The sequence below is a fragment of the Aulonocara stuartgranti genome (genome assembly GCF_965226115.1).
Source record: "Aulonocara stuartgranti genome assembly, chromosome: 13".
Taxonomy (NCBI): Eukaryota; Metazoa; Chordata; class Actinopteri; order Cichliformes; family Cichlidae; genus Aulonocara; species Aulonocara stuartgranti.
In genome coordinates this window covers 32558385-32570546 of record NC_138949.1, presented here as the reverse complement: position 1 = coordinate 32570546, position 12162 = coordinate 32558385, and the positions used below count along the sequence as shown (strand labels likewise).

At 43.9% G+C, this 12162-nt stretch overlaps 1 protein-coding gene across 9 annotated transcripts in view; it reads right to left on the bottom strand.

Moving 5' to 3' along the window:
- LOC309720850 (kinesin-like protein KIF20B) overlaps positions 1 to 12162 on the bottom strand; it is a 74880-nt gene that overhangs the window by 25481 nt on the left and 37237 nt on the right. For all 9 annotated transcript variants that reach the window (XM_082558042.1, XM_082558040.1, XM_082558037.1 and 6 more), the window contains one exon: positions 11510 to 11719. In XM_082558042.1, the coding sequence (XP_082414168.1) occupies positions 11510 to 11719 (210 nt within the window). The remainder of the gene's footprint in view (positions 1 to 11509; positions 11720 to 12162) is intronic.

The window sequence follows — 12162 nt, the reverse complement described above, 5'->3', positions numbered from 1 at the left end:
GCACCAACTCATTTTCCATCTGGAGTGGGCCATCCACTCTTTTCCAGCTGAGGATCGTGGCTTCAGACTTTCATTTGGCTTATTTTCTTCAGCGGCACTTCTCACTCGGCTGCAAAACCTTCCCAGCACAATCCGAGGTTTGCTGCTGTAGAAGGACCACAACTAATCCCTTTATATTCCTGGACTTCCAGGACTGTTTGTTAACTGACTAAACTAACAGTGTGTTAACCAATACTAATGAGTGTGGCTCCTGCCTTTAGCCTGATATTTACTGAAAGGATGGCAGTGGTACAGAAAACAAAGAGACTGTGCAGAAAATGTCAGATGTGGCGTTTCTAGTAAACGTGTTCGAGTCCACAGGTTATCCACCCGACACGTCTGTCTTCTTAAAATTCACCTGCTAATTTGAGGTTCTCTGCACAGCGAGGAGAGGACACACGAAATATAAACACTTAACTTTTATCTTTGTGGGCAGGTTATCAGAGGAGGATGCACTGACACGGTTTAATGCTTCCTGGCATTTTAAAAAGAAACAAACATTTTTTACACTTCAGTTACAGGTGGCCTATGACGCTATGCAGAGTCTCTTCAAGACCCAGCACCCCAAAGGGTCCCCATCTCCCCGCTGCAGTCATGTTTTATGCTCAAAACAAATAGTTTCTCTCATGTGTGCCTGGAGATGCACACTCTCACTATTATAAACATTACTCACACAGGCCTGAGGATGTTAATATTAACACTGTGTGCAGTATGTGCATGCCATTGCACCTCAATGTTCAGCACATTCTGTTGGAAAGCCTCGACCATTGAATTTAGCCAAGGAGAAAACAACCTGGATGCAGCAGAAACACGGCTAAAGATTTAAAGGCTTGTGTGGCTCAGGGAGCAATAAGGTCGGTGTCTTCTGCAGCCAAGAGACTTTTTTTTCGTTCTGCTCCATTAGAGCTGAAAGGCGTGTCTGTACTGAAAAGTTATTGCAGTTATGATCAGGTAGTCATATCAGGAAGTCTTCTATTTGGAATTATTATTGATATAGTTTGTTAGAGGAAAAAAATATTGCATTAATATTTTTTTGCTCAGTTTATTGCAGTGTGGTGGGGGGGAGGTTTGGTGACATTTAGATAAAATAGCAATATACCAATGTTATATACACAGAAAAAGATATTTAAGACACTAATATAAAAACCAGTAAGAACAGAAACAGAGACAGCTGATGGCAGGGTGTGTATGTGCTGCGTGAATATGGGTGAAATCTTAGAACCCCGATCTTGGAACTAAAGTAAATGAATGTAAATGAGACGTGACGTAAAAGAGTCAATCAGAAATTATACTTGAGGATAAATAATGTTTATTAAAAACGCTTCTTTTACTGTATTTACGTGATTATTGTTCATTTTGATTAATGCTGCTATCTGTATGAACAGAATGAGCTTGTTTTATGTTGATGTGTTATGGGTGTTGGGGTGTGTAGCACCACACAAAGAAAAGCTGAGCCTGAGGTTGATGATAACGGGGATGCTGATCACGCACGCACACACGCAGACACACACACGCACACACAACCCCGTTCAGCTATCTTAGTGAGGACCTTCATTGACATAATGGTTTCCCTAGCCCCTTACCCTAACCATTAAAAATGATTGCCTAACCCTAACCATAACCTAATTGTAACCCTGACACTAGAACCACATTTTGAGGCTCAAAAATGCCTTTAAATGCCTTCAAATTTGTGAGGACCGGGTTGTGTGTCCTCACAAGTGACTGTTGGTTCTCACAAGTATAGCAGAATGCAGATTTCGGTCCTCACAAAGATAGCTAGACAGGAATACACACACACACACACACTATGTACAGATCTGTGTGTGTGTGTGTGTGTGTGTGTGTTCCTGTCTAATGAAAGACATTAGTGTCAGTGAACTACATATCTCCTGCTGTCAGTGGCATTTAAGTTCTAAAATAAGTCGCCCACGGGTAACATCAGTGGCCGCGTCCATCTTTACACCATCTATGGTAAAACCCCACCTAACAACATGGTTTATACTGTGAGCTTCGAAATGACACATTCATTGTTAACAACAGTGATTGTAACGTGTTTGTTTGTAAAAAGATGCATACTGTGTATTCATACTGCTGCCACTTTTCTCCACATCACCCAGCTCCGACACTGTACGGCATCATTTGCAGGCTGTTGCAAAACTGAACTTCGCACTGATCTTTTTAAACAGGCTATAATTAAAATTCTATTTTGCTCAAATATTTCCTAGAGCCTACCACCGCTAATATTTAATTATTTACTAACCAGTTTAAAGCTGAAAAGAGCTTCTCTACGAATGACCCTTGCTAAGTTTCATTTTTACTCGCCACGCTCACGTCGGCTTTCAGATCAAGAGGGAAGAGAAATAATTGCTAATCTATTAATAATGTGGCAGATAAGCACTAAATCAAACCTCAAATTCCACCTCTGACTAATCTACTACATTTGTGTTGAACATGAAGGTTTTCCTTCAGGAAACTGAGCTTAATAAAATAAAATAGCTGACACTGTGAGGGCTTCATATGTCTGTTTGTTCCCGACTCTCAGTCTCTCCTTGACCTCTGTGAGACTCTATTAAGAGTGATCCCATTAATCAGTGACGAACCTGCTCTCCGCCTGTGCTCTCAGCTGGATCAAAGATAGGCCAAGATCCTGCCGGCACACAGACCCGCAGAGAGACAGATTGAAGGGCCAATACACGACTAGTCAATTACAGAGCCTCTACAAGATCCAGCGAATATCCGCTACTTATTCCCTACCCCAGGAGAACATTGGCTGTGAGTCACTTTAAGCAATACAAAAACATACACACCCTATTGTGGTTAAAAGAACAAGCACCGCATTGTTTCAATGCATGTAGTTATATGTTAAATGGTGGGAGAAAGGATTTTGCTACCACGAACATGAGTTGTTTTTGACACAGAGTGTCACAAAAAAATAAAAATAACAAAGCCAATGCAGCCACAGTACACTGTAATCCACTCCACACTGGATGCATAGGAAGAGTAAATGGCTACCCCCCCCCCCTCTGTCCCCTTCTGGCTGCCTCTGCCTCAATTTTATCCCACAACTTAGACATTCACATTACTCACACTCTCATTACACATACATATAGGATCTTGGGGGTGGGCACGATACACGGAGTCCAAATTACCATCAGGGTGTACACCTCACCCCTGGCGTCGTTGCCCACCTCTCAATGTTAAATACACGTAGACATTGAGGGCTAGCAGGAGGGACTATGCGCTTACCTGCTGCTCTCTGGCAGGTAGCTCCAAGCCCTCCTGGGTTTTAATTGCACCTTAGAACACATATGCATCAACACTACAATGAGCGGGTGGAGGGAGGTTTGGAGTCTTCTCTCACCCCCATTCTCTGCGACCTGCTGGAGCGGGGGGGCTAGTAGGAGGAGTTGGCCGTCCGACTGCGGTCTGGAGTGTGGGGCCTCCCTGCTGCTGCGGAGTCGGGGTGGTCTGCCTCCCCCCACCGCAGGGAAAAGGGAAACACCACCTGGGTCTGGGTGCAGTTCCCCCCTCCAGGGGCAAGGGTACCTAGACCCGGTTTGTAGAGTACGCTTGGGGAGTGTGATCGTGTGTACAACGTCTCTTTATGTCTGTCTCCACGTTGGTTGAGTGTGGAGTAAGTGCATATGAGAGCATGAGGGTGGGAATGGATGTTTGTATCTGTGTGTGCCTGTATGTCTGTGTCTATATGTCAGGTTGGGTGTCAGGCGCCACCTCTCTGGGGACATCTCAGGCCCTCCAAGGTTTGGAGGCCTATCTCCCCCTACCACCACTTCCCCTGCCAGTGGCGGTCCCCCTCAGACATCGGTGCGTTGGTGGTTCTTTGTGTCCGGGGATGGGCGTCCGGGTACACACCGGCTCACTCCTTGGCGGCCGCTTATCGGGGCCTGGAGCCTGGGGCTCGCTCGGGCCACTTCGGAGGTGGGGTGCCCCCGGCCTCTCGGCCTGGGGCTCGGTCACTCAGGCACGGCTGGCTGCCGGCGGAGCTCACGGGCGCGTCACTGCAACTCCCCCTGGCTTCTGCTCCGCGGCTGCTGAGTGAGCCCTCATCTGGGACTCTCCTCAGCTCTTTCTGGGACAGTGGCGCGGCTGCCCCTCTGTTGGTCTTCCTTGGTCTCTTGTGTTCTGGGGGCCTCTGGATGTCTGGGGCCTGGATCTCCTCCATACCTGCTTCATACCCTGGAGGACGGGGCTGTGGCCCCCCCACACCCTCTAGCAGATCATTACATGAAGGAACCTTTTAAAAAAAAACAAGCGCGTCCATGCTCACAGGTGTACACACGGGTGATCACACCCACAAACTACACCCTTTTTGGCTCCTACCTCAAAGCACACTGTGTTCTGTTGATCTTATGTGCTGCACAATAATGTTTAACATTTAGTATTTACTGTCATATTCCCATATATCATTGTGATGTTGTTTACTCTATTACTCTTGTTCTCTTCTGCTTGCTTTCTTTTTTCTTTCTCAGCAGGTGATCCAGGTGATTTTTTTTTCTCTGCCCGTTCTGTTGGTTTTTGTCTTTTGCCCTTCTCCCCCGTCCCTCTTCTCAGCTGTTTCTCTTTCCCTCTTTCTTTCTCCCCTTCTTTCCCCCAGTCCAGTCTGTCCCGTATTCAGTAAGTGAAAATAAAATAAACAATAAAAGGTGAATCAAATGGACCATTATGGCAATGCTGGGATGGTCAATTTGGTAAAGTAAATCCGTTGGGCATCTTTCTTTGCCTTTAGACAACAATTCTGATGCAAAAGAGCCAAACGGGACAGGCCAAAAAAAAAAAAAAAAAAAAAAAAAAAAAAGAAGAGTAAATGTCAGTAACTGATGGCAGGTTGTAATAATTAAAATGATGGAGGAAACAAACCTACATGTGGGAGCACAAAGGCCTCACACGGCCATCTCAGAAAATGACTCATCGTTGCCTCCAAAAGTTGATTCTGTTCATCTGGACGTTTTCAGTGGGAGAAACGTTTGGTCACTCATCCAGGTAACTTCTTTAGTCTTAGCTGACTGCAGGTTTCAATCTTATAAACAGTACATTTGCATAATGACTGAAACCAGCCCACTGAAGGAACAATGGGCTGGGAGGTCAGTTCCTTAATCTTAATTATGCAAATTCTCATGACCATTGATCAACATCCACTGACCAAAGCCCACTGATCAAAGACCGCGAGTAGCATTCACACAGTTGGGGAATGGCTGCAATCACAGCAGCCAATGCATCAAGACGACTCGTCTTTACTCGCTCTGCAAAGTTTTAGACATGATGTTACGGTGACGACAGAAACTGAACAAATTGTTCTGCGCTAGTATCTAAATGTACACACTTTGTCCACACTGCATTGGTGTGCGCTGCCCAGTTTGGGACACATCAGAGAGATTCCGTCTCCTTTGATATAATCAAACTAATAAAACTGCTGGCGCTCAAAATACCACAAAGATATAAAATTCAGAAGCAATGTCACTTTCCAGAAATCATCAAAACAAATACATAAAACATGAATCTGCAAACCTCACTGTTTCAAATTAAAACTGTTATCTTTCTACCAATCTAAACCCACCAACCACACCACTGCTTCACATAAGGAAGTGTGCATCCACCTATGATGTGGGGAGAGACAGGAGGACGTAAACATCCCTCCCGTGGTATTTGCAGACTTTCCCAGCCAGAGGAAAAAAAGACAATAAAAATGCATATCTGACTATGGGGCGAAACATCACAGCTTTAATGGAAAAAGGCTCAAAGAGAAACACCTGAAGGTGTTACGATCTGCAACATTTCCAGCTTGATAGCAGACAACATGTTGCTTTAGTGGCAGAACCATGACCTGATCTCCTTACCTGCAAGTTCAGATGCCACAATGTGTTTTTGGTCTGCATTAGGTCAAATATAAGATGAGTCAAGATTTTACTGGAGTGCAGTCTAAGGACAACTATGGAGCTGGAAATTAGCATAACAAATCCACTGTGAGCATATCCCTGTTAGTTAGTACGTCCTACATGTCAGAGGTAATGCAAGGCTTTATTGTGCAAAGACAATAAAACACAGCGGTGGATGAGCACGGTGCAGTAAGTGTACACACTTTAAAAGATGCCTGATGAAGCTAATAAGAGTTGTTCTAATGGAAGCCAACATTACGAGCACAGTGAGGTTAGCAGTAACTGTCACCGCCGTGTCAGATGCTGCGCTTTTTACCCTCCCTCGTTGCTTCTTAGTCTGTGTTCCTATCCGACAGCCCTACCCACAATCCCTCCTCTTTCATCTTGCCATCCAAACTCCCTCCACCCCTCGTCTCTGCTCGCCTGCTACTTTTATCTTCCTCTTCTCCTCTTTCCTCCCTGCCTCCCCTCGTTTCCTCCTACCATCCTCTCGACTGTGCTGTTGTGTTCCTTCTGCTGTCTCTTTTCTGTGATTCCCGTCTGCCTTGTTTCTTTTCTTCCTTCCTGGCTGACATTCTCCTTCCTTACCCTCAACCAATCTCTCAATTTTCTGCGCTGCCTCTGCCTCCCTCTGCACTTTTCCTCAAATTTATACTGGCCCAGTTCACTCTGATTTTAAAACTTTCCTCCCCCTCATTTGTTTCCTGTATACCTTCTTCTTCCACAACCTCCCGCCTTATTTTTCTGTTTGCACAGATGAGGATGCCTCCGTTGAAACATTTGGGCTTTAACTGAGGATTTTTATTAGACCGTCTCATTGTTTAGAACAAACAAACAAATAAATCTAGTGCAGAATTTGTCTCAGCGTCTCTGTGAGGGTTTTTTTAGACTGCCTTTTAAAACCGGTGTTCATGTTCATAAATGTTGACTGAAGCGCCCCAGATACCGAGAATAAAATCTGATGTAACGTCACATCGGTTCAGCCCCTTCCCAACACAAAGCCATTCATCTTTTTTTTCATTACTTCCCTGCCTTCTGTTTTTGTTCCAGTTTTCTCTCTTGAACTGAGCCCAGTCAGCAGAACAACAGTCATTAGTGGAATTACTTTGGGTTCCATCGCACGGCTCTTACCCCGGTGTAAATACTCCTGCTGCTGGTACCAAAACAGCAGCAGGAGTATTTATACCTGCTGTAAATGACTCATCATTTCTATATCATGACTCTTCTTTAGTATGTCATGTATGAACACAGATACATCTATCCTGCTGTTACTGTTACAGCATGTACAGCTATCACTGCTGAACATGCTGTAAATATGTAAGGAGTAATCGTGATCATTGTCATAATAATACATGTATAATTACAAAAGGCACACTAAGAAGTAGTAATGCTACATAAATGATGAATGAAACACTTGCTAATACCTTCCCAGGGGTATGAACCCTTACCAACCTTAATAATGCTTAATATTGTAACCTTATAACAAAGTGCTGAACAAATTCAAACACATTATAGTAACCACTAACTCTATTGCAATCCATTTTATAATAATGTGTGTGTTCTTTGTTTGTGGTCTGCGTTCCCAAACATCTGGTTCTAATGGAGCGCTCTCCCTCTTTAAAAGGGCATTTTTCCACGTGAGTACAGCTGTTGAAGGTCTCGGTTTCCATATAATTTGCTTGATGTTATAAAATCAGATTTAACTAACTGCCGCACTGTCAGGAGATGAGAGAGGAGTATGGGGCCAAACCAGCAGCACTGGTGTCACAGCAGTCACCTCAAAATAAGTTCTATTGTCTGTTTTCCATTGAACGGCATTAATAGTATTGTCCAACAGACGTGGTCGGACGACACGACCGGAGCTCCACCCCGGAGCTCTAGCTCACACAGACCATTACGCGGTCTCAGCGCCGAACACTCGAGTACCTCTTTGGCACTACTATTGCAAATAATCCTCTGCCCTACTCGTCTGCCCTTTTTTAACCCCAATTTTTAAAAGTTTGAGTGAAGAACACATGAGTGAGGAACATCTTAAGTTGCTTCATCACAACATTGAATCATTTAGTTTCTAAATAGCTTTCCTCCTGGTACCAACTCAATATGATCTTCATCTTTTATTCAACAAGGTGCGCTTTTTGTGGAGTGAAGAGGGCTCGAGTGCCATGACGGATCAGGCAAATGGAGTCTGAAGAGCATTTACATAAAACGTATTAATTCATTTTTTAGTTAGATTCAGTTACAAAACTACAACAACAACCTGAGGTGACTGCTGTCATTAAAATGCACGTCTTTGTACACTTTATTTTTGAGAAATGCACTTCTCCCACAAATGAAAGCTGCCTTCTACCATCACCATGTTCCCTTACTATAGAGGTAATGAGTTTTCATCTGTGAAAGCTCATCGTCCTATTGTTGTTTCAATGTTTGAGAAATCTCTGTAAACCAAATTTCCTTTAACATTTGGTTTTACTTTTCTCTGTATGGTCAAAGCCCAAATTTGATCCTGCTTGTTTACATCATCCTTCATGCCCTTGCTCTTGGTCACAAACAGTTCCTATTGTTGCCTGAACCTGTGAAATCTGCTGTCAAATAGTGCCAACGAGTCCATGAGCAAGGATGTCAAACTGAAAGATATGATGACCACAAAAGTGAGTTGTTTTCACAGCAGGAGAGGAACGTGTAACAGCAGTGCAGTCATGTAGGATAGTCAGCTTTTATACGAGCTGCATGCTGCTGTTGTCACTGTGACAAAACCTGAATGTGTGGACGTGCCAGGATAAGGTCGAGATGTTAAATATAGTCCACAGTTCTACATCACAGGAACCCCCAAACTAGTTTTTGTTGTGGACTGATCAGAGTCGTGCATTTTAACAGAAAAGTGCAAAACACACCAGAATTCTCACAATGAAATCGCCTCCATAAACAGCTCCTCGTTGCTGCAAAGCGTCAGTGTGATTTGCTGGACTGAACTAAAAACCAAATCCTACTAAAGGGTTCGAGCGATGCTGCTGCTTTAAAAGGTTCTTGTGCATTTTCAGGACTTCCTGTATAGAGAAGAGAGATCTGAGTGTAAAGGCAAAGATCCTACGTTCTTACCACCACCTACAACCACGAGCTCTGGGTAATGACCAAAGAAGACGACATTTCTTAACCCAGACACGGCTTAGAGCTAACCTGACCCGACCCCAAAGTTTGGCATGCTCTAAATGGGAAACTTTACTGTTGGGTCTTAACAAAGCTGCTTTTAAACTAACTTTGTCAGTAGTAAACTTAAAAACACTGAGCACGTGTGAGTATGAATTACTGCCATAAGGCACTTTCATGCCTCAGCACTCTGGATTTATCAGCGCCTCCCAAACACATTGCCTCTTGTGATTATATGGAAATAAGGACAACGTGGCGTTTATAGGAGCAACACGGTGACAGGTCTGGAAAATTGCGTCTAATGTTATTGAGAAAACCAGAACACTTCAGTGTGGCAATATTTGGAAGCACATATAAAAATCATTTAGGATACCCCCGATCCTGACAGAGAAAGGAAACGCCGACTTTGGGCTGAGTCGCCATCAATTAAAAACAAAACAAAGAACTATTTGCAGTGTGTTATTTTTCACTTTACATCAACATATTTTTAAAAAATTATTTTCTTGAACACAGCCATGTTAAGTTTTCAAAATAGTCTGTCAGCGTGACAGAAGGAGTGAATGATCTGTAACACACAGGTCTGCAACAAGCATTAATCTTTTGTGCCAAAGACAGGAAGAGCGATACGTCGAATGAAGCGAATAAACTGCACTCGACCTCGTCTGCTTGTGAGTGTGGGGTCGTTTAACGTGTTCTCAGGGAGGAAGTTTGAGTGTTTCTCCTGGTATTTATGATGAATGAGTGTCATATGTGGCTGCTACATGTGTTGGTGTTTATCATCTGCACTGAATGTGTTACATCTGAAGGAATCACTTGGATAATGTTATTGGCGCTAAAAATGAACCGTACTCGATGTTTAAAATATTCTATTTCCATATTTCGCTCTGAATGATTGTTATGTTTTCTTTAGATGCACACACATTGGTTTTGCTTCCTCTCTGCAACAAACTGAAGTTGTACAATTTAATGCACCACCAGAGGTGTGTGCACGTATTCATGTTCCCTTTAATATTTACATGTGCTTCCTTCGGATTGGTCAAAGCCAACCGAGCGACCCAAGCGCAGGTCCACAGTTCTGCTCAGCTTCCAGTGCAGTTTCACTTTTCTATACATGCCTCCGTCTGAGAGCCGTTTCTACGAAGCCCCTTCAGCCCACTCTGGGACTGGTTTCCAAGAGCATCACAGAGCATCCGCGGCGCTGACCATTTCACAGGATGAAAACTTATGTGATCCGTTTCCAGATGGCACAGATGGGAATGGATCGACTTTGTTACTTGTATGAGTCACACATTGCCTACACAGTATGCAGACTACACGTTGAGCTCCTGGCAGTTACATGGAGCTCTTTGTGGGACTGTTGTGGGAAATATGTTAAATAAAAAGTACTTTTTTTTGGTCCTTGAAAAATGTTTTCTACTGGACACATTTTATGTGCATCTGTGTTGTGTGTGGTCATTTGCGGCGGTGCTCTGTTGCAGATGTTTCAGGAAACATTTACGTCAGAGTGATTCTGAAAAACATCAGCAAAACGTCTTCGTCACCAACCAACCACTCAAAGATCCAGCAGAGCATTAAAAACACCAGGAAGCTTTTAAATTAGCAACCAGTCAAACCCGACCGAAGCGCAGACTTTTAGCTTTAATTTAAGGGCTTCTGTGCATCTGTGTAGAAACTACAGACATTTTTTATGGAGCTCGTCTGCAGGACTGAGCCAACTGCCTTCCACAAAGCTGTGAACTGAAGTCTTGCCTGACAAACACCGTGCATGACAGTAACACAACAAAAACTGAAACAAGCAAATCTGGAAATGAACTGAAGTGAAATTAAATGCAAAATAAAAACTTGAAATGAAATAAAACTACAAACCAACTAGAAAAAACAAAACTTGAATAACTGTGCTGCTGCCTGCTTTACCGTTAGACTATGAAGTGCAGAAATTCCTAGAAGCATAAATAGACTTTCACGTCACAGCTGTTCGTTTTCTCTTTGCTGGAGAGAAAGCAACAAATCTAACACTGTTTACAGCTGCTGCTGCAAAAGGTACGTGTTAGGACAACCATGCTCAGCCTGCACCGGCTGGATTAATGGAGCTGAGAGAAGATTTTCTGAACACAACATGGTGGAGAAATAAACAACCCTCACCCCTGATTGTACCTGGAAACTGTAACTGGATCACGGCTCAGGCTTCTGTGTGCAGTTGGGTTTTTCCCCCCATTTGATTTATTTCTGGGAAACCTAGAGGGACGCACTGTTACGAGTATGGGTTCATTTAAAGTGTGATGTTTGCGTGCGCACTATTTTGCACCTGTTTGGAAATGTGGGAAATATTAAATGCAAAGTTCAGCCAATAACAAAAACAAACCTCCTAATTTATGATTTTTACTTCCTCGATAATCCTGATGACGAGCAGCTTTCATTTTACAGGTTCTTACCTTCTCCATCTCGCCGCTCTTCCTCTTGCGTGCTGAGCGGGTGATTTTGACGGTGACGGCGCCCTCCTCTCCCTGCCGGCGCAGAGCCATGCGGTTGGGCTGCAGCGGGCTGAAGGAGATCTCCAGCTCAGGCCGAGGGAAGCGACTCATTCTGCCCTCCTCTGTGGAAATCTCAGAGGACTCCAGGACTGACGGACAGCCGCTCGAAACCTGCGGGACCACATGTGGGCTTAAGGTCAAGGGTCACTTCATCATCACTCCAGAGAGAAATGTCACAAGGTCTGGCGATCGAGGCTTCTCCGCCTGTTACAATAAAGGTGTCGAGGCCAGTTGGCACAACTGCTGAGTGTTATCAAATCAAAAAGCCGAGCCATCAGCTGTAAATCACCTCACATGAAAGGTGACCATGAACAGGCCAATCAGAAGTGATGTGGGTTAAAATAAGGAGCGACATCACAAAAGGCACAGAGCCACGCCAGCAGCGAGAGCAAAAGCACGTCACAGCTGTATCGCAATAAAAATCTCTGCTGTAAGTGAGACGACTCTCACAGCACCATCATTTAAACATGTGACATGTAGTTAAGTTTCCATGTTGTTTAGATGTCATTCAGCTGAAGCCCCGCAGCGTTAAACAGTCTGAGAGCGAGTGAGGA